The sequence below is a fragment of the Peromyscus leucopus genome, chromosome 7 (genome assembly GCF_004664715.2).
Source record: "Peromyscus leucopus breed LL Stock chromosome 7, UCI_PerLeu_2.1, whole genome shotgun sequence".
Taxonomy (NCBI): Eukaryota; Metazoa; Chordata; class Mammalia; order Rodentia; family Cricetidae; genus Peromyscus; species Peromyscus leucopus.
The window spans coordinates 83,824,812-83,851,158 of NC_051069.1; the positions used below are offsets into that span (position 1 = coordinate 83,824,812).

The 26,347-nt window shown below is 37.9% G+C and overlaps 1 protein-coding gene across 3 annotated transcripts in view; it reads right to left on the reverse strand.

The window, feature by feature from the left end:
* Nucleotides 1–1,985: 1,985 nt before the first annotated feature.
* The window catches only part of LOC114690963 (U2 snRNP associated SURP domain containing), a 60,469-nt gene continuing 36,107 nt past the window's right edge, over nt 1,986–26,347 (reverse strand). For all 3 annotated transcript variants that reach the window (XM_028866000.2, XM_028865999.2, XM_037207845.1), the window contains 8 exons: nt 23,052–23,208; nt 22,052–22,147; nt 21,241–21,307; nt 18,009–18,168; nt 11,842–11,952; nt 9,605–9,723; nt 8,088–8,264; nt 1,986–6,687 (listed from right to left, as the gene is read on the reverse strand). In XM_028866000.2, the coding sequence (XP_028721833.1) occupies nt 6,549–6,687; nt 8,088–8,264; nt 9,605–9,723; nt 11,842–11,952; nt 18,009–18,168; nt 21,241–21,307; nt 22,052–22,147; nt 23,052–23,208 (1,026 nt within the window). In that variant the 3' untranslated portion in view covers nt 1,986–6,548. The remainder of the gene's footprint in view (nt 6,688–8,087; nt 8,265–9,604; nt 9,724–11,841; nt 11,953–18,008; nt 18,169–21,240; nt 21,308–22,051; nt 22,148–23,051; nt 23,209–26,347) is intronic.

Sequence of the window (26,347 nt, forward strand, 5' to 3'; positions counted from 1 at the left end):
TAAGTCAAATTAAGCATGCTTTCAGGGCAATCAATTCAGAATTAAACCACTATTTTTAGGCGCTGATGTAAATGCTTCTTGAGAAATATTTGAGGAGTGGTACCTCTGCTTTGTGGCACTTACACATACAGAATTTGGCATCATTGGGCACACTGCAGAGCTTTCTGGACAAAACATGCTCTTAGGATATATCCTGTGCATAATGTAAAACATATGCGCTACACATAGCATGCCATTCTGAAATTTACAGGGCTTAAGTTCATGTTACCTAAATATTATGGCAATTAGAAAGATAGCTGCTTATTAATAAAACAATCTCTGGTATCTAATACCTCACTACATTGTGGGAGGCTTGTGAAGGCTACGCCAGCCTTTATTGGAATGTTAGCAGAGCAAACTTGATGAAAAGCAGTTTCCTGAACACTTTACTAAACCGCTTATGCCCAGTAGCTTCTGCACACTGCTGTAAAATATGCTGAAACAAAAACAACAAGCAAATCAACTAACACCACTTCTCATAAGGGGACTGTTCAGCTGCTGAGGAAGTCAGTGTGCAGGGAGGTGTTTCTTCAGGGCAGGGATTCCCTGGATGAAGCCACCACAAGATGTTCTTCATCAGCTCGGCTCCTCCAAACTCATGTCTTACAGCTTTGAGAACCCCAAAGGAGCTTTGCCAAAGTCCTGAGGACATTACCACAAAGCTGCTATTTCAGAATAGAATTTAAAGTGTAATTTCCTTTCCAAATTCCACACAGTTAAAGATCTAGTCTAAAAGTAGTGTTAGGGCACATTTCTTCTTGCACAATCTGAAGCTAGACTCCAACTTGCAAATACATATAAAATACAAATGAGATCACGTTCGCTTGGCCCGCCTTCATTTTCTTAGAGGATTTTGTTCTGTCAGTTTTATGAAAAGCGCATATTTCTGCTCAGCTCTATTGATTTGTGTAGACTTAAAAAAAAAAAAAAAGTCCTTTGACTTTGCACAGCAAATCTCCAGGCTCACCCCTACACACCTTATTTCACCTGCTCATGGTCAACTTCTCCATTCAGAAATCTTGACTAGAATTCCACAATAGTAAATGACAACTGGCAAAAGATATTTTTTTCTTATATTGTTGTTATTTTCAGACAGGGCCTTACCATGTAACTCTGGCTGGCATGGAACCATGCAGACCAGGGAGGCCTCGAACACCTGCCCCTGCCTCCCAACTGGGATTAATGGCATGTGCCACCATGCCTGGCATTCACAATGTTTTCGCCAAAGTAACTAAAAACAAAATGTTATCCTGGGCTAATAGATTTACCAAGTGGTCAATACTGTGTAACACACACATACCAAAAGATCACAGGTTATCTGTTAAGCAAATGTAGTAATTTTTTTAAATTGTTAAACAATATTTGAGTGTTTTGTAATGTGTTTTTTAATTGAAGTACAGGATGCTTCCACCATCAGTTCCCAGGAATACTGACTCTTTACGAAAGACCACTAAAGACAGCCCTATGCGGGCAGTGTACATGTGGCTGCACTCTCCGCTGCCAGGTGAGAAGGAAGAAGGCATCACAAACACCCTAACCTGACTCCACAGCCCAGGTCCTTCCTCTTCTCCACTACTGGTGTGTCACACCAAATTTTAAAGCCCTCAAAGAAGGTTCTTTATTCTAAAACAATTTGATAATACTGTTATCTAAAATGAGGAAAACAACATTCAAAACCAAAATCAGCAATTTATCTTCCCCTCCCTTTGTAGCAAAATGAGTATTAAAGCGAGCTCTAAGTTTAGCAAGTACTGAAAAGTTCCATTCCTTTTCACAAGCCAATAAATAGAACCAGAAAAGCATCTGAGCATGGTCATTAATATTAATCCATTGCAGTTTCAAAAACAGTTTGCTTCCTAAGTATTTTAATATGCCAGGCTATGACGTGTTGGTGTGAAGTTACATCATACAAATCATAGAGAGACCACAGAGCACACCATGTTGTATAAATGGTAAAGAATTTTAATTAAATGTTTTATACTTTCTAGATTAGTCAAACAGTAACAAAGCAGAATGTGGCTATAAGGAGGGGAGGGGAACTCAGTGGGTACAGAGTTTCAGTTTTGCAATGAAAGAGTTATTTATATAGGTTGGTTGCACAACAATGTGAATATACCCAACATCAGCAAACTGTACAGTTAAAAATGCTTAAGATGATAAATATTGCCAAGAGCATTTTATCATAACTAAAAATAAACAAAACCTGAAAAAGGAACCAGTGAGTTTTTAGTGTTATGATACCATGATGAGGGTTAAAATCAAAACAGACACACGAACTAACGAGCTGATATTTATAGGTTGGTGGATAGATGGCTGTTATTGTATGCTGGACTCTGAAGCTTTCCTCAATGAAACAAACAGAAGAACTTTCTTTAAAGAGAAAATAAGGGTATGAAATTTCCTAGTTAACAGGGAATCAGCTGTCATAAAACTATCTGATGAGAGTGTAAGAGCATAAAATGTCCTATCTCTGTAGCTACAATGGAGAGACGCAGCTCTTCACATCACCGTTCTGCATGGGAGAAAGCTGCTGAAAGCTAGATTACCCTATAGGGTTCCCAGTAGAAAACTATATGCAGAAAATTACATGAACAGTCTAAATGTACTAAGAAAACAATATATTTTATTTAAGTAATTAAAATTTTTTCTTTAAAGGCAATAAAAGTGAATTCCACGAGCTTTGTTTGCAACTAATCTTTATGTCTAGTCTGGAAAGCAGCCCCACTGGCCTTCCATGGAGTCTGTCCCACTCTGGGCACATCAGCTGAGCCACTTCCAACTATGTCATTCCAGTTCTAAAAAATCTGTCTTTTCTGCTCTTTCAAATCACCAGAGACACAACATACAAGACCCTGCTGAAGTTAGAAGAAAAAAACACCAATACACTAAGCACAGTTACATGAGAAAGGGAGTGAGGACATTTTATCTACAAAACCATACAAATGACCAGTTATACATATAATCCATTTACACTGGAGCCCCATGAGGTGGTACTGAATGAAGAGAGGCATTGAAATTTAACAATGGAACAAGGCTCACTTGCAACAGCAGCACATTCCCACCTCTTGTCTCTCATTACACTTCTCTGGGATTTATATTCATGTATTAGCTAAATCTTAGGAAGATGATAAGAAAAACAAGAAAAAGCCAAAAGGATAATAAATGCTCCCTAAAAATCTGCATGCGTGTATTTGAAATGTGAAAACACCAAACATTTTGTTAATGTGAGTTTTTAATCACAAGACCCTTTAAACTTACACTGTCTTCACAAATATCTGCACTGAATTCTTTGTAGTTAAGCTGTCCACTAAAAAATCAGAAGAGGGAAATAATAAACAAAAAGCTTATTTTTCAAAATATAGTTTTAGAAAAGTGGTACTGTTTATTTGTAAAAACAACTTTCTCTACTAAAGAAATCACACTGTTGTGGTCATCAGAACAGGCTAGGCCACATTGGCAACAGAGGTTTATCTGCCCTCACTTTTAACCATCATAAACTATTATCATAGTCATGTAATTTTTCAGAACTTATACCACCATCATGGCAAAGTATATAGGATATTTCTAATAAGCCTAAATTTGATCATAAACAAAATTTCTTTAAAGTATTTTCAAGTACTCAAGAATATTAAAGACCAGGGAAAATACATAGGTCAATGGAAGCATTCCCTCCAACACTCTTTAATTGGAACAGAATTCTCAGGTGAAGCCCACAGGAATGGTCTGCAATAAAGAAAATTAGGTCAGCACAGAACAATTTCTACAAAATTTAGCAAAAGAAGCCAAAAATATTGTGAGCCAAATAAAAGGATCCTTTGGGATCGGGGCTTTCTGTCTCCTCTAGTTCTTTAATCTCCAACTCACTACAGCCAGAAACCCCAACATGCTGACTCACAGCTATACGGAAATACAAGGCCAAGGAAAACCACCAACACAATCCTTTTCAGTCACAGGTCTCACTAGCAAGAAACCGGCCAACATGTTACTTTCTACCTGTGTGTAGAAATATGTCAAACAGCATCGTCTTGGTAAGGGACTCCTGTGTTAGGTCCTTTGTAAGGATGGACAACCAGAGGATTTCCTCACACATACAACTTAGTAGAAGACAACAGCTTTGAGTCACACAGCTGGAACCATCTTTCCTATAATTCTCAGATCATTTATGAACACTTAAGTCAACTCACAGAAATTATGCTATGTGTTCTTTAGATAGGAAAACTAAGCTATTAGAAAAAATATGCAGAACAGCTCCCTTCTTGTAAGAATCACACCAGTTCCTAACCCCATGACACTTACAGGGAACATGTTTTTGAACAGGATCTCACTCTATTGCCCAAGCTGGTCTCAACTCCCGAGTTTACAGTCATCACATCTCTATGCTGGGATTAACAGGTGTGTGCCACCTGATTCCATTGTGAATTTTAACAGCTTATTCTAGATGTTTCCTCATAAAGTAAAATTGGAAATAACCTAGTTAATGCTATTTACAATTCAAAAAAACCAAAATTCAACACAACCTAATAATATATACATTAGAAAACTCCAGAAAATATTCTATCAGGTCTAAGTAATTTCCCACCTACCCAGAAGGAAGCCAAGTCTATCTGTTGCAAGATTTAACTATAATAGTTACATATGGATCCACCGCAGTAGAAAACACCACAAATAAACACCCCAAACCAAGCTAAGGTTTTTGTACTTTAGAGAAAAGTAACTATCCCTCATGACTTGACTGAAAAAAAAAAAAAAAGAAAGAAAGAAAGAAAATCACTTTCTGACCAATTATTTCTTGGCCTATCTAAAGACCCAAAGAATGAAGAATGCCACAACTACCAGCAATTCCACACTATCTTCCTGAAAAGAAAGATGATATAAAATGCCACTCTCCCAGACAATGAACACCAAAGAAAAACATGTTCCTTTTGTAACAGCTGTATTTATCAGCACCAAATGTTCACATAAATTATTCTAAGCAACTTTAAGGAACTAATATTTCCTAATAAAGCAGGTAAACAAAGGACTGAACAATGTTTTCATGCTAAGAACCACTATGTCAGACAATATGACTGGCTCATTTCTACAGCTGCTGTAGATGTGCTGGGTAAGCAAAACATGCCTTACTATACAGCTGACAGGACTACCCCCCAAATCACGGAGCCTTATTTTGTGATTAGGCAAGATTAAGTAAACAAGGTGAAAGGATTTTAAAAAGTAAGTTAAATCCAAACAATCCATTATTAGAGAGAAACATAACTAACTACATAAAGTACCTAACTGAAAAATTGAAAGTAAGATTGACAAACAACAGTGTTAGTCCGAGTCTATGTAACCCTTTATTACATTATATTCACGGCAGTGTTTTGATCAACATTCACAAGTTTTCCTATTTCTCCCTCAGACTACAGCAAGTTCTTTCCTGTTTATAACATAATTTAACTCTGCAAATGGTTTAAGTCAACTTTTTGCACCTTGAATTTACAAACCACTGGGTGTTTAAATTGCCTGGAAACCATTTAATTTTCAATTTTTATTTAAAGCTGTACTTCAAACCAAATCCTTCAAAATAGAAAAGCTGTTTCAAACAAATTTGTACAAATATCATGATACCAGTGTTTTAAAGATAACCTACAATTATAAAAAGGCAACTATTATACAAAAGAATTCTATGGCAAATCTTTTTTATAAAATCTTTTATAAATAAACTTGTTTCATGATAGAAGATAAAAATTAAATTTACCCTAAACTATGTAATTGCTCAGAAGATGGGTTGAGTGCTTTGAAATCATGTTGCTTCTTTGAAAACCAACTTTTAACTGGGCATTACACTAACAAATACCACATCATACCCACTCACTTAAGCCTTCTGATCTCTGGGTATGGACGTCTTCTTACCGGTCCCTTACTTTTGGTAGTCATCTGAGTAACTACAAAACACTAGCTGCGTGAACACTGGAGCTCGTAAAGTGCACTCGGTATAAAACAGCAGTAGTGCCAAATTCACTTAGTAGGTCTTTAAGGGACTTGGTGTCACCAACTGGGCAAAAAAACAACATTATAGTTTTCTGTTCAGATTTTATTTGAAATCTAATTCAAATTGTCAAAGCTACAAAAGAGGGGAAGACATCTGTATTATGTGTCTAAGTCACAACATCCTAAAACAAATACTACTGCTGCCAGCAGATCCATTGTACACATTTCTGATGAAATTCATTAGCACAATAAAAATTTCATCTTGAGAAACAGCCACAACAAAAGTAATTTATACAATATAAAACAATGACAGGTCTACAGATGCAGTTACTCATGAGTTTACACATGCATTCACAAACAAACAAACAAACAAAAACCCCAGGAATGCTCTTTCATTAGAATTGTGTTTGTGTGTGTGTTTTTATTTAAAAAACAAAACAAAACAAAAACAAACAAACAAACAAAAAAAACCAAACAGACCATTCAGGCACAAAACAAACTTGCATTTCCAATAAGCGACAGCATCTTAAAAATATATGTCAATGTTTGTTTTTCTTTGACTTTTTATGAGACCTGTGTGGAGACCGGGACTGGGATCTGGATTTCTTCCCTGATTTCTTAGGCGACCTAGACCTAGACCGCCTAGACCTTTTAGGCGTCCTTGAACCAGAAGGCGACCTGAAGAAACAAACAAGCACAGTGTCTAAGCATTCATCCACAACACTGCTTACGTTCTTACAAGGCTTAAAAGGAGCTTCAAGTGGCCCCAGAAGTCAATGATAAAACAGCAAACTCAAATTTATTCTTTATTGTGTACACAGATTTATTTTATACTTACCATTCATGTATGATTAGTAGAGTACTTGTTTAAAAAGACAGATTTCTTGCTGGGCGGTGGTGGCGCACGCCTTTAATCCCAGCACTTGGGAGGCAGAGCCAGGCGGATCTCTGTGAGTTCGAGGCCAGCCTGGGCTACCAAGTGAGTCCCAGGAAAGGCACAAAGCTACACAGAGAAACCCTGTCTCGAAAAACCAAAAAAAAAAAAAAAGAGACAGATTTCTGAGCCTTACTATTGCTCTACTGAGAATGTGCATTTTAATAAGCTCCCCAGGTAACTGAACTAATACTCCAAAATTTGAATCCATAAGATCAAGGTCAAGGTGGCAACTAAGACATTCACACAATTTTAAAAGCACAGAAGCTGTGCACTCTGTAATTTTGAGGGGGGGGGGAATTCCTACTCAAGGCCATCATTTAAAACAACATAATTTAATGTTTTTGAGACAGGGTCTCACTATGTAGCCCAAGCTGGCCTCTGCCTCCCAGGTAGTGGGATTAATGGCATCTAACACCATATCTGGCCCCAGTAATTTGGCTAAATTCTGTTCATGATGATTTCCCAAACAAATACATATACATATACATATACACCTACATATACACAAGAGTATGTGTGATCTTAACAGGAGAAAGTCACCTATTATATAAAGACATCACAGAAAATGGTTATGACAATAAAGTATTAGCATATAAATCCAGGTGCAGTTCAAGAAAATTTCTCTCTGTTAACATCAAATACATTCATGAAGTACTTTTGTGAAATTAAAAGGCTTAAATAAAACAAAATATAAAAGTATATATTGAAGAGATGATCTAAATAGTATTCTATTTCCTTACCCACACACTTACTTCTGTGGGGAAGGGGTATTCCTTTTCTTCAGCTTTGACAAAATCTAAGGCTATTTATTATATAGAAACAAAAATTAGAATGAAAAGTAACATCCTATTTCCAACAGTGGACATGTGGAAAATTCCTTGGCTAATCTTTAACTTGCTAGCATTCTTCTACACTTGAATCATGACAAAAACCAGAGTAGGAATGAGAGAGATAACCCAAAATAAAAGTATATTTCTCTGGTTTTCTGAAATCTTAAAAAAAAAAAAAAAATTAAAAAAAAAAAGAAAAGAAAAAAGAAAGAAAGAAAAGAGAAAAAAGAAAATGCCAACTCCATGATTTCCGAAGCCCATAGAACAGTTAGCCGGGGACTGAGCTGTAACCAGCAGTGACTTGTATTTACCTTTTGGCTTTCTTACTAGCATCTCTAGGAGAATCCTTGTGAGATGACCTGGACCGTGAGCTTTCTTTATGAGATCTTTCTGACCGTTCTGAACGTTCTGATTTTGGTGATGGGGATTTCACTCGCCTACCACTGCTACTTCGAGATGGGCTGGGAGAAGTACTGTGTCGTCTTTTCCTACAAAGCAAAGCACATAAAACTCCATAAGGGACAAAAAAAAGACAAGTATTCATTTTCAATTTTCACTGAATTAGCTACAAATCCCTTCCAGCTTACAGTAACTTAACTCTCACTATCCATAACAGTGCTATTTTCCCGAAGACATTCAATGTCCTTTATTTCATGAACAAGTAAATCTTAAGACAGTGTGCCCAAAAACAAGTGAATTCAATTAAATTCATTTTTCTTTTGCTGTAAGAGATTACTAGGAAGATGAAGAAAATCTGATGTTCTGGACTGGCTAACAATGAAGGTTTATTTTTTCAATGCTAACTTCTTAATGTGGTACTTTTACTGAAGTTAAATGATTACTATTCAGAGAACTGGACTCTGTACTGGCCAATTATAACGAACTGGTTGGAGGAGAGGTACAAAGGGAAGAATTGAAAAGAGAAGTAGACGCATTTTAGTAGGTGGAGCAATTGGGTGAAAGGTACATGCGGGTTAATTATACTATTCTTAGAACTTCTGTAAAACTGAAATTATATAAAAGTAATAAAAGACAAAAAAAGTGGCATTTCTTTGTTCTTTGTTAGCCAATCTGTATATTTTGCTTTTTAGAAGTATACACAGAGTGATTAAGCCAGGTTACTCATTTGCAACCACTTGGTTTTTTCTAATGTGGAAAACTCTGATTCTGTTCACTGAAGCGACTGCTTCACTACAGTAGACATTTAAAAACTATGACAGTAGAAACACAGTCCAGTGAGGCCGTTCAGCAAGTCAGAACACTTAACCTGAGTTTGATCCTTTAGAGAGAACCAAACCCCACAGTTTTCTTCTGACCTCCACAAGAGCACAATGGCAGTATATCTATCCCCCCACAAAATACACACACACACACACCATCGGAACAAAGTTAAAAAAATATAAATTAAATAAAAACTGAAAGAGAAAAGCTGGAACCAAGGACTTAACATGATGAAGAAGTCACTGTGGCTTCTATATATAATCTCCTTTCAAGATGGAAAAAGATGCTTACAGTGGAGTCAACAGGTGGATAGAACAAGCTGTTATTCAAGCCGAGGGGCTGATACCCAATAGTGTAATTGAATTCCTGCAGTGAATTAAGGCTAAGGATACCATATGAACCAAGTAAAGAGATGATGCCCTAATTAGTTAAGCCAAGTGGCAACTAACTGTCCCACTCAGCTAACTCTGCCTCCTACAGGCAGAAGCGAAACATGTTTATTGTGAAAAACCACTTCTGGTTTGTTGCTTCTGATGATAGAAATACTTTAAAACCAAGCAGCACTCCAAATCTTGAAACAAAGCAGATTAACAATGACATGCCATACCTTTCTTTTCTTGTTGGAGTACATTCATCTTTCTCCTTCTTGTCTTTGGATCGGGATTCCAATTTTTCTTTATCTTTTTTGTCTCTTTCTCGTTCTCTTTCTAATTCTTTCTCCTTCTCCTGTTTTGTTTTTTAAAAGAAAATATTTAGTTGTTTTAAAAAATGTCAATCTAGACTATCCTATGTATCTAACCATATTTTCTCTTTTAGGAATTTTTCAAGTACTAATTAAATTATGATATCATTTTCATTTTGGCAACTAGCCATCTCTTATATACTAAATCATCATCATCATCCTTGTACAGCAGCAAAATATTTACTGAGTACTCATCATAGCCCAAACAACAGAGTAACAATTTTCCACACACCAAGTCATCCTGTGATCCTTTAAAACACTATCACTCCTCAATCTAGATATGGAAAACCAGACTCAAAAAGTCTAGGCACAATGACGACGGTCACACCAGAGAAAGCCAGGACATCAGTCTAAGAGCTCCTATCCCTCCATCCCTGCCACCTCAAAATGGGGGGAGGGAGGGGTGGGGAAGGAGGGAAGAAATGAATCAGGAAAAGCTAACAAGCAACACATTGACCTTTCCATCACAGATTGCAAGAATCTAGTTGTCAAAGCGATTCTGCCTGTATACAGAAGGTTCACTTCATAAAGAGTTCTCACCAAAGATTTATTGTAATTGTAAAAGGAAATGTAATCCTAACTTATAAACGGATTATATACTAATATAATTATATAAACCAGAAAAATAACTGCTTGTTTATCCCTATTTGTCCTTACTGTCATTTCTCAATAAAACTCTAATTTCTATTAATAGTAGAATAATTGAAGTAGTGGCTAAAGATACTGAACCAACTTAGCCCTTTAATAACAGAAATGGAATTTATTTATGATTGGCATGCATCAAAAATGTTATCTAACTTCTGCTTCTCATTTTTAAAAAGTGAGAAAATCTTATAACTGGACACTGGCAAATGTTTTTACAGAGCCAGACCAAAAACACTTTGTCTTGAGGGTTATATACAATCCTTTTAACAGCTGTTCAACTGCACCATCACAACAAGAAAACCACACAGACAATACCTAGGTGAAGAGGCATAGCTGTGTTCTAGTAAACTTTATTTACAAACAAAGATCACAGTTAGCTGACCTTCATCATGTGCCTTCTAAAAACACAATCTTGTCTCCAATTAACACTCATGGAATATAGGAAACTAAACTAGTAACTGACATATTTTTTCATTTGTTGCCACTGAGATGCAGGGAGCTTTTCAACATGTAATCTTCCATGCAAACTAATAACCTGATACCATCAACGAAGGTACTCAAAGCGTACAGACAAACAACTAGTACCATTTTAAAAATAAAATTTATCTTTTGCCCAAATACATCACAGAATATAAATCTAAAGAGGTACAAGGGAGACCAACTTCTCTTAATGATGCACAGTATATACTTCCTGGAATGATGATAAAAAATTAATTCTTGATTGTCTACACATTGTATAGAGACTATACTACACTTAATCTATTTTAAACATTCTGACTTAACACCAGAGTAACAATGATAGCAATTCTAACTATGATCTATCAGAGAGAACTCCAGTGGCGCACAGCTGAGAAGAGCACAGGATTCCACAGGTCAGCACAGCTATACAGTCACTTGACTGGGCAGCTCCCTGGCACCAATTCTGTACCCGTAAGCTCCCAGGCACGCCTTTTTCTTCTATTGCTATCACTGTAATAACGGCCAAGGTACAAGATAAAACAGCAATTCCAACGGAAGGCCTGGGCATTCCAGCAGTCACCATATGGGGTACGAGTTCTGGTGCTCTATGCGCTCCTAATTCATTGTACCTAAGCCAGCACCCCCTGATGCATAGGCATTCTCCCTCTCAGTACACCTTCTTGGAAATGAACTTTCCGGCAGCAGCACTTCCCGAACCTCATCTCCATCTTCATTCACGTTACTTCCTAGCATTACCGGTTTCTTACTACCATCAATGTAATGTCTTTTCATAGGGTTTTCCAGTTCTGAAAGCATATTCTTAGCAAGACTGTCTAGTCCACGGGTAGTACCCAGAATCAAATATTTCCACTCATCATTCAATATTTCTACATTAAAGGCTACCATGTGCAATGCACTTCCCTTTAGAATGCTATACCCCAACTCCACAGTAGGTGACTGTGGGAATGCTGTTACTGAAGAACATATTCGAATCTTACTCGCTGTAGCAGTTTATCTCTGTAGTGCTCCACTTGTTCCTGGAAGCTTTGGCCTGGTTTTTTAGGTCTCTTTCCAGATTCCAATTCATCTTGAAACTTCATAACTTTGAGCTGTGAAAAATGACATTTTTAATAAGAATTTTCTATCACAATTTCTCAAGCATTGCTTTTCTCCTACAGCAAAGCAGTGACTGGTTAGGACTGGTTAGGATCAAAATACAACCTCAACAGAAAGTCTGCCAGACAAGCCCACCCACCACACAAAATCCAGACCATCAAACACCAACACACATCCTCAGGCAGGCGAGGACTAAAACCATAGACTGTTTCACATCCTTAAGAACAATGAATTTGTTACCTAGTTCTCCAAATGAGAAGGACAAAGTGAGTGCAGGCAAGCATACGTGGAGCAAGACTGAAGAGTCACAGGACATCAACAGAAAACAGTTGAAAGCCTCAAGGAAACAATGGCGGCGTTCTAGTTACCGCTCCTTAGAACAGACGAACGAACCCCCAGTGGCATGATCCGAAGCTGCACTTTGCAGTCAGCAGGGCACCACTGACCCTCAGAGCACTGAGTCAAACCACATTCAGACTGTTCAGACCGGTTAAGACAAGAAGAGTAAATGCTGACTTACAAAAGATCACACTTTCTTGTGCCAGTTCTTAAAATGGATCCCTTAGAATGCCCTAAGCTATGTAAATGATGAATATTCCCTGTAGCATGCTAGTAGACCACTTACATAGTCATCCTAAGATTTCTGGCTAATTATATGCAAAAATCAGAAACACACACATTTGCAATAGATAACAATCTGAAAGCCTGTACCCACCCCCACAGTTCCCCTCAACAACAACAACAACAACAAATATATATATATATATATAATCAGTAACAGAAAAAGAAAATGTAAGAAAAGGTGAGACTAATTTCACATTTTATTCTGGAGATTGAAATACTTTGACCACCCCCTACTCCTGGAGACAATGTCTTACAATGTATCCCAGGCTGGCCTCAAACTTGTGACCGACCCTCTGCCTCGGCCTCCTGGGTGCTGTGATTACAGGTGTGCATCATATGCCAGAGTAAAAATGTTTACAATTCTGTAAAGACTACTAAAAAAGATAATGTGGGCCAGCAAGATGGCTCAGTGGGTAAAGGTGCCTGCTGCCAAGCCTGATGATGACCTGTTCTATCCCGCGGAACTACATGGTAGAAAGAGAGCTCCATTGTTGTTTTGACTTCCATTTGACGGCTGTGATATGCACATGTGACACATATACAAAATATTAAATGTAATTTTAAAACTTTTTGAAGAGAATAAATTCATGGTATAGTTCAAGCTTAAAGAAAGACATTAGGGTTGGAATGAAGGCTCAGAAGATAAAATGTCTGCTGCTGTTTCATCCTGGAGTATACAGAATGGCAGAAATAGCAAGACAGACCCTGTCTCAGCAAGGTATGAGGGAGCTGACCCCTGACACTTGTCCTCCAACTTCCACAAAATGCATCTGCTTTCTCCTCTCACCACACCCTACACACACACACACACACACACACACACACACACACACACACACACAATTATTAAAATAAAAACTGTTTGAAGCATCCAGGAGTTTAAATGTCTCACGAAATCTTAAAAGATGACAGTAGTCTCCTCTTCAACTAAGGGAAGGAGAGTGATGAGGAGAGAAGCACACAGACATTCCAAACCTGTTCAACCCTGTTTTACTGAAGAGATGAAGAGAACATCTTAGCACACTACCATCTCACTCTGCTATACGCCATTCAAACAGACTATATGCTACTGAGGCATTTAGGAAATAAAGCCTGTGCGTTGGAGAAAGATTCTAATCCTCTCCCCGCCCCACAAACAAACAGAAGTATTGTCACACTGTCTGAATTCATGACTGTATCTTGTAAGTTCTTTGATTTTGACCTTTTTTTACCCATCTCACTTCCATAGCAGGGTTCTATAAACCAGAGATTTAAGGTTCTCTCCATTTATTCCTTCAAAAAATCTTAAAATTAGCTTAAAATTTGTACTTTTCATGTTTTGATGAATTACACATTTTAAAAGACACTAAACTGAGAGAAAAAAGCAAGATGATGCAAATCCCTGAGTTTGCCACTGTATGAATCCTCCTCTAACCAAATTCTGTTGCTTAGACTGTAACACTGGGAAATTGGTTTGAAAACTAAGCCATGAATCTATGAATCAAACAACAAACTGAATGTTAGAGGAGGGAATATATTTATAATTATGTATGTGTGTGTAGACATTATGCCTTAGGATGGCCATCAACCTTGTTGGGTTTTTTTGTTGTTGTTTGGTTGTTTTTTGAGATAGTCTCTTACTGGGACCTGGAGCTCAGCAATTAGAACAGACTGGGTGGCCAGAAAACTTTGCAACTTCTGACTCATCCTCTTCAGTGTAGTGCTGCAACATCAGGTGCACAACAGCAAGCCCAGTATTTACATGTGTTCTAGGTCTCTAACTCAGGTCGTCTTCAGATTTGCATGGTGAGCACTGTATAGACTGCATTGTCTCCCAGCCTGTTTTATTTTGAGACAGTTTCACTATGTGGTCAAGCTAGAATCAAACTTCTAATTCCTCATCTCTGACTCTCCAGTACAAGGATTATTGGTATCAGCCACCAAATATGGCTAAAAATATTTTTTGAAAACATTATAAAATCCCACCTTAAAGAGTTTCTGATAATAGGGCCTAACTAAGGCCCAAATACAAGTTAAGATACCCATAAAAAAGAGTGACCACACTTCTCAACACAAAAGGAAATAGTCAATGCAAAGGCTTAATAAATATTCCTGCTGACAACAACCAGGCTCACATTCTCACTTCAACAGTCCTTCGTTAGGGACAGGCAGGAAAAAAAAATTCCCCACCACCATCAAAGACCTTCCTTCCACTTGGCTCCCAGCATTCTACTCCCTACCCCTGCTGGCAGAACCAGGGAAAGCAGTACAGGAAAGAGAGCACCAGCCCAAGTGCCACTCGGAAGTGGCATCCAGTCAGCACAATTCATGGCTGTAGGATTTCAAGTGTTTTTGTAGAGAATAGTAGTTCTGTGAAAGACAAGTCCATTGGTGTTTATTAGTGCCAAGTTTAAAGTATGTTTAGCTGTTTAGGCAGCTTTATTAAGACGCATTTAAGGAAAGGAAGAAAAACTGTAGTATAAAATATAGTATATAATAAAACTACCTAGGGAAACTAATGTAGAACTTTATTCTTTACTTAACAGTTCTCTAATAAAGGCACTGAATTTTAAGACCAAAAAACTGACGCACAGGGAAGCAAGGTAAGAAAGCATGGAAACAAAGTTCGTGAGACTAGAGTTCTCATTCAAATCTGCTGCCAGCTGTAAAACTCTGTACCATGACGTAAATGTCTCAGAGTGACGATGGAGAATTTAGGTACTGCCAAGATGAAGCGAAGACCTGCACTTTTAAACCTAGGATTTGGTTTATCTTCCGAATTATAAGACAGGTAGGTACTATGAGAGCTGGAGATATACGGATAGGAAGCTGACTACAAAAGATCACATACAGTGCACACACACAATATATACCACATACATACAAACATACATACAGAATTTGGAAATAATAAATGCACACTCCCTTAATCCCAGCGCTTGGGAGGCAGAGCCAGGTGGATCTCTGAGTTTGAGGCCAGCCTGGGCTACAGAGTGAGATCCAGGACAGGCACCAACACTACACAGAGAAACCCTGTCTCGAAATCCCCCCCTCAAAAAAACAGCTAACAAAGCTACACTATGTGGTTTTCTTCTCTTTATATTAATAAGGAAACAAAACATTTGAAAAGAAGAATTAGGCAATCTGTACTGGTATCTTTAAAAACCCTTCTTTTTGGGTGTGCACACAGACAGCCACAGCAATCCAAGTAGGGGTCTGACTAGGGCCTGGCTCTCCACCATGTGTGCCATCAGGCACCTTTGCCCACGGAGTCATCCCCCAGCCCTATACTGACATTCCAAGGGTCAAGAAAATGTATTTTTACTGAATGCAGTCTTTATTTCTACACTGTCCTCCCCAGCCCTGAGGACTGAAACACCAGTCTTTTACGTGCTAAAACAACTACCCTAGTAGATAACCACCCGCCCCCAAGAACCACCCCCACCCACCCACTCCAAACACTCTGTTACTTTCTTTTTAGTTTGAGACAATCTGCTCAGGCTGTTCTTGAACTCTCTAGGTTGCTGTGGAATAATGTTTTTGTACACTGGTTTAATAAACGCTGATTGGCCAGTAGCCAGGCAGGAAGCATAGGCGGGATAAACAGACAAGGAAAATTCTGGGAAGAGGAAGGCTGAGTGAGGAGACGCCAACCTGCCGTCCAAGGAGCAGCATGTAATGGCACACAGGTAAAGCCACGGAACACATAGCAACATATAGATTAACAGAAATGGGCTGAGTTTAAGCATAAGAACTAGTCAGTGGTAGGCCTCAGCTAATGGCCGAGCAGTTTTAATTAATATAAGCCTCTGTGTGTTTACTTGGGTCTGAGCAGCTGTGGACTGGATAGGACACAGGAAAGCTTCAGCTACACTAGGTAGCCCAGGTAAGTCTCGAACTTATACCCTTCCTGCCCAGGGTCCCAAGCGTCTGAGGTTATAAGCATATATTGCTCATGTCTATTCTTAGTAGTTTGTCGAAATAGGAAGAGCTGCTCAGGAAGACAGAGGAGTTAGTGAGTTACAAAAGATTTCACAGGATGAAAAAGATCCAACAGTGAGTGTGTTCACCACTATGCAACACCTTATTCCCCTAAATAAGGGAACAAAGGTATGTCCTATAGGGGAAATGAATTAAATTACTAACTAAAAGCTTCTTATCTATACTGACAAATTGGAATCATGCTGATTCTGCATAGGGTTAAAACAAAATGCTGTCTTTGGTTTGGTGATGTTGGGGAAAGAGGTAATAGGGAAGAATATGCCTCCCGTGATTATGGAGAGAAGTAGAAAGGAGACCATCAATACAGTATGTATCATAAGAAGAAAGGTGCGGGCACACAGCAGGCATGCAGTGTTACTATTAATGTGTACTATGGATTGAGGACTCTCACACATCTTTTCAAGTTCTAGACTAACTGGTTATTTTGCTGGGAAAGTTTACCACCCTGAGCACTCAATAATGTTTCTCTCCTCATGAGGTCCTGTCCCTCCCTGAGCATCTGTAACAGTTAAAGGTTGTCATGTGAAGGAGAGACTTCCCTATAAATAAGCTCTTACCACTCAAGATCCCAAAGCAAACCTAATGAAAATTCATTGGGAGACGCACGCACACATACACATACACACACACACACACACACACACACACACACACACACACACACACACAAAATCACCAATCATCAAAGTGTAAGATTGGCTGGAAACAGGAAAAGGCTCAACGGGAGTTGGGGTGAGGTGGGACACAAGAGGGTAATGGAAGTTGAATATGATTAAAATACATTAAATCCATGTATGAAAATGTTATGAAACTCAGTATATATAGTTAATATATACTAATAGAAACCATTTATTTTGAAGTTCACCAAATGCTTCTCTCCAAAAAGTCCAAGCAGCCTGAGACACAAAGAGCATTGTAAAAAGAAAGGACTAAGGGAGGAGGGAAAACTTCCATGAGAGAGTTTGGGATTGCCCATCTATTTTTTTTTTTCTTCTTAATGTTAAGACTCAGGCAATGTATACTCGCACCCTGTCAAGAAACTTCAAATAAACCACTATAATTAAGAAAATGTAAACCTAAATTGAATGTGTCAGAAAACATTTTACTTTTTCCTAGTTATATATGGTAAGCATTTAAAACTGAACATTTTTTGCTATTCCTTGGAATCCATTTCCTCAGAGGCTCTCCAATATGCCATGCATTCAAACAGAGGACAAAATACACACATACACACATCCTAAGTAAAATCACAGGGATAATCGGACAGGAAACAAATCTAGAGAGAAAAACAAGGCTAGTGTTCAGAAAAAGGGATCCTTGAACTAAGAGGCAATGTTAACCCGTCTGGAGGTTTCTGAGCAGAGAATGCCATGCCAAGGGGAAGTCAATTCGGTGTTGACCGTTAAAGCCACGAAAGTAGTTTTAACTTTACTGCAACACAAACCTCAATCTCACGAAGCTTAGCCCGCTTCTCTTCACTCATTTCAGAGTACTTGGAGAACTTAGACTCGGTCATCTCTTCTCTGACTGGGTTAGAGTATAAATGATGTTCTTCCGACTTGGAACTCTGAGTGTCCTCTTCATCTTCACTGTCTTCCTCTTGACTGTGGAAATAGAGAATATACTGCATGTCACAGTAGGGAAAACAAAATACTGTATTTTACAGTTTGCGTATTTGTTTCTCACTGTCTTGGAACTTAAATGACATTGAAGAACATCTAAAACATTTTCTGTAAATATTTGGTCAAATAATATTTTAGACTGTTCTGAAAAACATTTCCTTCTACAAAAAAAGTTGAGTTTCAATATAATAATATAATCATGCTTTTAATAAATTCTGTGTTAATGTTATCAGTGTGCTTTTTATTCTGTAACACTGTCAAGCAAGGAAATAAAATGAATAGCCAATGCGTGCTACATATTACTCAGTTCAGTGAACTCATAAAGGTTTGGGTTTTTTTGGGTTGTTGGTTGGTTGGTTGGTTGGTTGGTTGGTTGGTTGGTTGGTTGATTTTTCCAGACAGGGTTTCTCTGTGCAGCTTTGCACCTTTCCTGGATCTCGCTCTGTAGACCAGGCCGGCCTCGAACTCACAGAGATCCACCTGACTCTGCCTCCCGAGTACTGGGATTAAAGGCATGTGCCATCACCGCCCCGCCATTAAAGGTTTATTTTTAAAAAGCCAAATGTTTACCCTCCTTCCACAAAGGCTATACTCTAGAAAATAAATGAATTTGTCACACTCACCATACAATAATCAATTCAAAACATAAGGACCTCAACTGATTAGCACATTATACTAAAGCACCATATAAAGCTTGAGTATTAGAAAACTTGAACTATTATGTTATAGCTGATCCTGAAAGATAGCTCTTCATTCAGTTCTTGTTTTATATACGTTTATTGTTGGAGCCCACGAGGTTTCCTAGTGGCTGTACCCAGCAGGACTGCATAAGCGGTTGATTAGACCACAGGCCTGAGTATCAGGTGTTTGTAAGGGTCAACACTTGGCTGTACCTAGCTAGGGGGAGGTCCTTTGCCCCGCCTCTTGGGATTATTATAAATAGCCCTTTGGAATAAAGCTCTTGACTGGTGGATAAAGATCCAGACCCACCTAAGGCTATCCTGCGTTTCTCTCCCCTCTTTATTTCTAACAAAGTCTCTTATTCCTCATTCCTCAAGAGTCCCTGGGGTAAATAAATGTGGGGATTGGTCTCCCACAGTTTATGAAGTCTGTACTTCCTTTTGTTTTATATTTATTTGTTTTATTTTATGTGTATGAGTATTTTGCCTGAATGCATGTATGTGTACCATGTACATGCACTGTTGCCCATGAACATCAGGAGAGGGTTTTGGAGCCCCTGGAACTGAGTTAAGGATATGTGTGAACCTCAATGCAGGTACTAGGAATCAAATCAAGGTCCTCTTCAAAAGCAACAAGTGCTAGTAACCTCTGAGCCACAGCTTCCTGCTATAATTTTATGAAAAATGAAATTTCAGCCGGGCGGTGGTGGCGCACGCCTTTAATCCCAGCACTCGGGAGGCACACCCAGGCAGATCTCTGTGAGTTCAAGGCCAGCCTGGGCTACCAAGTGAGTTCCAGGAAAGGCGCAAAGCTACACAGAGAAACCCTGTCTCAAAAAAACAAAAAACAAAAACAACAAAAAAAAAATTTCAAAATTCTAAATCTGTAACAAACTCATTACAAATGCTATTGTTTTTAGCGTTTCTTTCCATCCGTTACAAGTATTAACTTTAAATTCCATCTCTACTGAAAATGCAACAGTTTATCATATGAAGCAGCCCTCAGCCAAAAGGCATTTCTGATCCAGCCACTAGAGAGCAGTAGTGAGCTGTAAAAATTCTGAAGAACCAGAAAGCTATGTGCAAATTAGTGTTTCTTGCACTGCAGTTTCATAAACTACATTTTTATACTAACATGATTTACTCGGAGGTTTAAGAAAAATTAAAAATATGAATTCTACTTCTGACTCATGTTTCTACTAATGATTACTTCCACATCAATATTAAAACATTCTCATACAGTAACACAAAAATCAATTTTATACCCAAAACCCCCTAATGCTTTCAGAAAATGAACCTAATTACGTATCGAGTTATGGGATGAACTTTCTACCCTTCACTGTAAATTAAAGAATTATTTGACCAGTACAGTATATGTTTATGCTAACATTTTGAGATGTTGCTAATGACAGAGTCACCGACATAAAACGTCAATGAAAACATTTCAAAGCATTCAACTCTAGTACTCTGCAGTTGCAGAGAGCCACCGCCATTGATAAGCCACACTTTGACTTTCTAAGCATCTCACCACTACCAACTTGTTTCAGTCACACCAAGATCACTGTTGGTTTCCTCAGGCCATCAAAGTGCCTACAAACTATTGCCTGAGCACACTGCCTTGCAACCCATCAGTCCCTTACCGAGTGCACACAAATGTGCTGGGCCAGCAGAAGGGCTTGCCCGTTTTCCTTCTTCCATCTGAGGATAAAAGACTATAGTTGTTACAAAACAAAAAGCTCTTCCTAGAATAATCTTGACACCAATTGTTCCTATTATAAAACTCAATATTCACACAATGACTTTAAAAAGTATGAAGCGTCCTAAAACTTATCAATACAAACTTTAAGTTCTTACCACCATTATGCCAAAGGCAAAAATACTTCTATGGTGATTACAAAAAAGAAAACTATCAAAATCGTAATTTCTTTATACTCACAAAGGTCCTCCCCCTTCATTCTTAGTTCTTCTGACATGTTTAAACATTTAAAATAATAAAATAGTACTTAGCAATGCACTATCCAAAAGGAAAGGAATATAAATTTCCCACTTAACATTTTAAAAATCACTTTTTTGTGGCTCTAAAACAATATTTGATGACAAAAAATTAAAACAAATACAATTACTGCATTAGTAGCTACAAGGCAGAAATGTACAGCCTCAGGAAGAAAACTCAGCAAAGTGAAGCCTGGTGCAAAGACCAGAGAGCAAAGCTCTTCATTCACTGGAAAAAAACGATGCAAGCTAAAGATGATTCTCTCCCAAGGATTTGAAGGTGAAGTTTTCCTCTTCACTATTATTTCAACCATACCTGTAGGTGAAAAAGGGAGTATACATGTGCAGGGAACTGGGTATATGTGAAACTTAAGATTCTTACTTTTGGTTTTCTTCTTCTTCTGATTCATCGTGCTGGTCAAATAGCTCCCACTTAGAAGTTGTTACAGCTGCAGGGGAAAAGGGAGATTAGCTTTTTTTTGCTACAGCACAGTAGAAGCCCAGCTTTAGAGCTGAAAGTTTATATTACAGAAACTAATCTTAAGCTTATCTCTTCTTCATGTACTATACACTACATGTTCTTGTCTCATACCTACATGATATCTATGCAAACTCAGAAATGATTAAAAAACACTGTCATATTTATTTCTATGGTGAATGGCAAGATTTATTTGATCAGACCAACAAATATTAACAGATACCAAGTAAGAGTCAAGAGAAAGGCAAATGTAAACTGGATCTAATAAACATTATAGGAGGTCAAAGCTCAGTTTCTCTGAAACTGACCCCTGAAGTAGCTTTCCAAATGGATGCTGCTTCCCAACTAGACTATATTGAAACACCTTAGCCTGAAAGGTTTTCATGATTTCTGACTGTACTCTCAAAGCTTCCAAACGGAAGGATCTAAAACAATTACTATAGGAACACCAACAATCAATGAATGATTATGATAGACCTAAAACATGGCAGCATTGAGTGTGAAAGCTGAAAACAAAGACTTTACACAAAAAGAAAACATACACATGCAAATACAAAGGCACCAATAATTATTATAAGAACTTAATTTTCCCCTCACTAATTGCTGGGGATTCAACCCAGTGTCATACATACGCTAAGCAAGTACTACACCACTGAATGATACCACTATCCCAGTACACAACTGTTTAAAAGCTCAATATTTGTAATTTACTCACCTTGTGCTTCCAATTCAGATTCATCTACAGCCTCCCATTTTGACGGGGCTACTTTAAATATGGGTTCATTCTTCTTTGAGTCTTCAGTTGCATCCACTATTGAAGAAAAGATGAGCTATTAAATATATTAGGGGATGACTCAAACTAATGGCCTTACCAAAAATCTAATAGAAGTAAGTCCACATGTAGAGAAAACATTGACAGTATCAAGGACAAGGATTATAATGAACTCACTTTTTTTGCTTCAGACCCAATTTCTAAGCAGTGCAAAGTAAGCCCCTTTACCCATAGCAGACATATTCCAAGACCACTAGTAAATGTCTGAGAAACAGCTCTGAACTATACATTGACTATGTTTTCTTGTCCACACATAATTATAAATTAGGCACAGTAAAAATGTAATATAAACAATCATGAAAGAGAATAACTGTGAGAATGTACTATGATACCTAAAACTTGGCAATTTTTTGGAACTTTCCATTTAATATTTGCAGACCGAAGTTGGCAGTGGGTGACTTTAAGCATGAACAGGAAGACAGAAAATGGGCATAAAGAAACTACTACCCAGAAAACTCAGGTAACACTTTAAACATACGGAGCTGAGAGGGAGATAAACAAACAAACAAACAAACAAATGTTTTCGGGGCTGCAAAGTTTATACTTTATCCAATGGTTTAATATAATTTTAGGCCAGAGAACAGATGACACAGGGCATCTGACATTATGGCTATAAACAAACACAAGATATTGCCCATAGCTTTCAGACAACTGACACAAAAAGGAAATCTGCTACTATTACAGGAGAGTAGCAGTCCAAAAGAGAAAGATGACCATAAGAGAGCCCTTTCCTTTTAAAATTTTAAAATATCAGAAAAGGTGAGTAACTTGACATAGTCAAAAATTAAAACATTTCTCCACATTTCTCCAGAACATCATGTGAGAAAATAAAGCATTTTGGCAATCAAACCTGTTAGCTTTAATGTTTGAAATCTGAACTTACAAGGCACTCCATCCAGATCATCATCAAGATTTTTTATAGGGACTCCATCGAGATCATCAATGGGAGTGGCGTCAATGGGAATTCCATCCACATCTTCCAGAGGTGCACCATCAAGCTCTTCCTCAATGGGAGCACCATCAAGATCATCTGGCACATCCTACAGAAACATGCTCTACTGTAGTATTTTCTCGACTTCTTAAATCTCTCACTATTAGATTAATGTGGCTGGAGATCCATATTTCCAGACACAATGTAAACACATGCTTTATCATCCAGCCTGCCAAGGCAGCAATTATCTATACATTTATTTACCTAACATGTGCTAGGTGCTTATTATTGGGGCCAGCTAGCCTGTGACCCAAGGATGAACAAAATCAGGCTTGGTTCTTCTGTCAAAGAACTCAGTAAAGGTTTTTTGTTTAAAAAAGAAATCTATCAGAACAATAAATTAAAAGGGTACATAAAAAGGGTACTTATTATACTACTGAATAATTAAATTTCGTATAAAGAAGTCGTAAGGTAGCCTGAAGTTACACTTGGTAACACACAAGGTCCAGACAGAAGAACATGTACAAAGAGCAGTGGCAGGAGAACACCGTACACTGAAGACACTGAAACAAGTTTAAGAAAGTGGCAGAAGAGTAGCTGTCTCCCCATCAATAACAGGTAAAGGAGGGTCAGGAAAATCCATAGAGGCGGAAACATTCTGGAGAAGAACAGAAGCAAATACATGTCTAGCTTCCAAAAGCAATTTACCTCAACCTCACCAAAGAGTATTGGAGACTAAGCCCTCCAAAAGAGGGCTGCTCAGTAAGACTCCCTACTACAAGGACAGTCACACCTACATGCATAGGTTACAACACAGCAACAGAAAAAGGTAAAAGTCAAGGGCCTCCCAAAGATCCTAAGTTCTCCACTAGGAAACTCAGATATTGATATAAGTTAAAAGTCAGAAGACAACGTTTTCTTGTAAACATAACGATACAAACCAGGCCGTAAATGAGAGCAATAGAGAGAAAAATTGTTAAGAAAGTTAACAATCTGGATTAAAAAAGTTAGAAATGCAAGCCTCAATGAATCAAATAAAACTGATAGCAGTGAGTCAGCAGGATGATATGGCAAGTGAGACACTTACTTGAACATAGGCTTCACAATCTGAGTTCAACCCGTGGACTAAACTAAGTAAGGTGAGCGAGAGAGACTGACAAACATTCAGACTGTCCTCTACACTCTCCTCATGAGCTGTGTCAAGTACATGCCCCCATGCCTGCTCACATTATAAAGTTAAATAGTTTTAAAAAGGGGTTAGTTTTTTTGTTTTAGGGTTTTTTTTTTGTTTTTTGTTGTTTTTTTTTTTAAATTTAGTTGTCTGTGTGTGTTTATAGGGGCAGACTGGGGAGCTGGCTCAATGGTGAAGAACACTTGCTCTTGGAAAGAAAATCTAAGTTCAATTCTCAGCACCCGCATGGTGGCTCCTAACCATCACTAACTTCAGTTCCAGGGGATCTGATCCTTTTGTCTGATCTCTGTGGGCACCAAGCATACACATGTACATATGCAGGCAAAACACATCTAAAGCAAAACAAAACAGTAGGAAGCATCACCAATAGACTACGAAGCAGAACAAAGAATATCAGGTGTAGAGGACAACGTGGATGAAATATTGCACTCAATTATCAGTAAGAATAACAAAGGAATCAATGACCAAGACCACAAACATCTAAGAACTCTAGGATATGGCCAAGAGCCCAAACCTAACCATCCCCAAGATACAGTACAAGTTGAGATAAGCACTAAAAGCACAGTGAATTAATGAATCAATGACATTTAGGAGTGGAAAATTTCATAAATCCAGATTTTTAAACACACAAGGCACTAGGACCCCAACAGATATGACCAGATAAACCTCTCTGTGGTACACATGGTCAAGACATTAAAATACAAAGCAAAGCAGCAACAGTAAAAGGTGTAAAGGAAAAATGTTAACTCACCCACAAAGGCAGAAGCATCAGAGTAATAAATCTCTCAGCAACCCCAAAGCAGGAGAGCAATAAATGATATAAATCAAGCCCTGAAAGTAAATAACTGCCAACCAAAAGTGCTATAGCCAGCAAATCTGTCTTATTTTAAATACTGAGAAATAGAACATTTCAAGACAAGCATAAACTAAGGCAGTTCACAAGCACCAAGCCATACTGCAAAAGATATTTAAATACTATATACATATACAAGAAGAGGAAGACAGTCTCAATCACAAGAGCCAGGAATGAAAAAAATTTCAGGACAGGACTATATAAACAAAGAAAAAATAGGAAAGAATCCATCATATCCAACCTCATAAACCAGCAAACTCGGATCCTAAGAGGGGAGAAACCCAAGAACAAACAGGAAAACAAACAAACAATGAACAATTAGGATTATAACAATTAGGAAACCATTCTCAATAATAACCTTAAACATGAATAGCCTCAATTCACCAACAAAGAGATTCATGCATTACTACCAGAAATGAAGATGAAAGATATACAAACCATTTAGGAGGGAAAAAGCAAGAGAATGATGATGAACACAATTCGGTACCATCATGCTACATCTTCCAAGTCTATGTTTACTTTTGAGCTAACTTTAACATAATCGAAATTTTTATACAGAAACAATCCCCAACTCTTGATGGTTTGACTCTTTGAAAATTTGCAATGGTGCAACACAATACACACTTAGTAATAACTTCAATTATGATCTTTTCTTCACATAGCGACATACAGTGTGGTGTTTCCATGATGCTGGGCAGTGGCACTTAGTTATGGGCACCAGTCAACCATCTGATCACGTGGACAAATACTATCTATCTACAGTGTTTCGTTGCCATCATTTTTGATGGCAGCTTTGCAATAAGTTAACTGAGATACTCAATACTTTCTTTAAAACTAGGTTTCCTGTTAGATCATTTTTGCCTAGCTATAGGTTAATTGCTTGAGATATTCAAGGTAGGCTAGGCTAAGCTCTCAGATTCAGTCATATAGATACAAGTATTCAATGCATCTTCAACTTAATGATAATTTATTTACAGTAAGTTTATGAAGAACTCCTTGTTGAGGGACTTCTGTGTATTATGTTTTCTACTAATATATCATAAATCTTTTCATGTTATTAAAAGAAAGAAAAAGAAAAAAAAAAACAAACAGCCACTATCAAATAAGACAACAATGAAAATCCCTGACAAATCTAACATTGACTCCTGGGTTATTTAATGGTAAACAGAGGCACTTCTCACAAAGAAATTATTTATATTTATA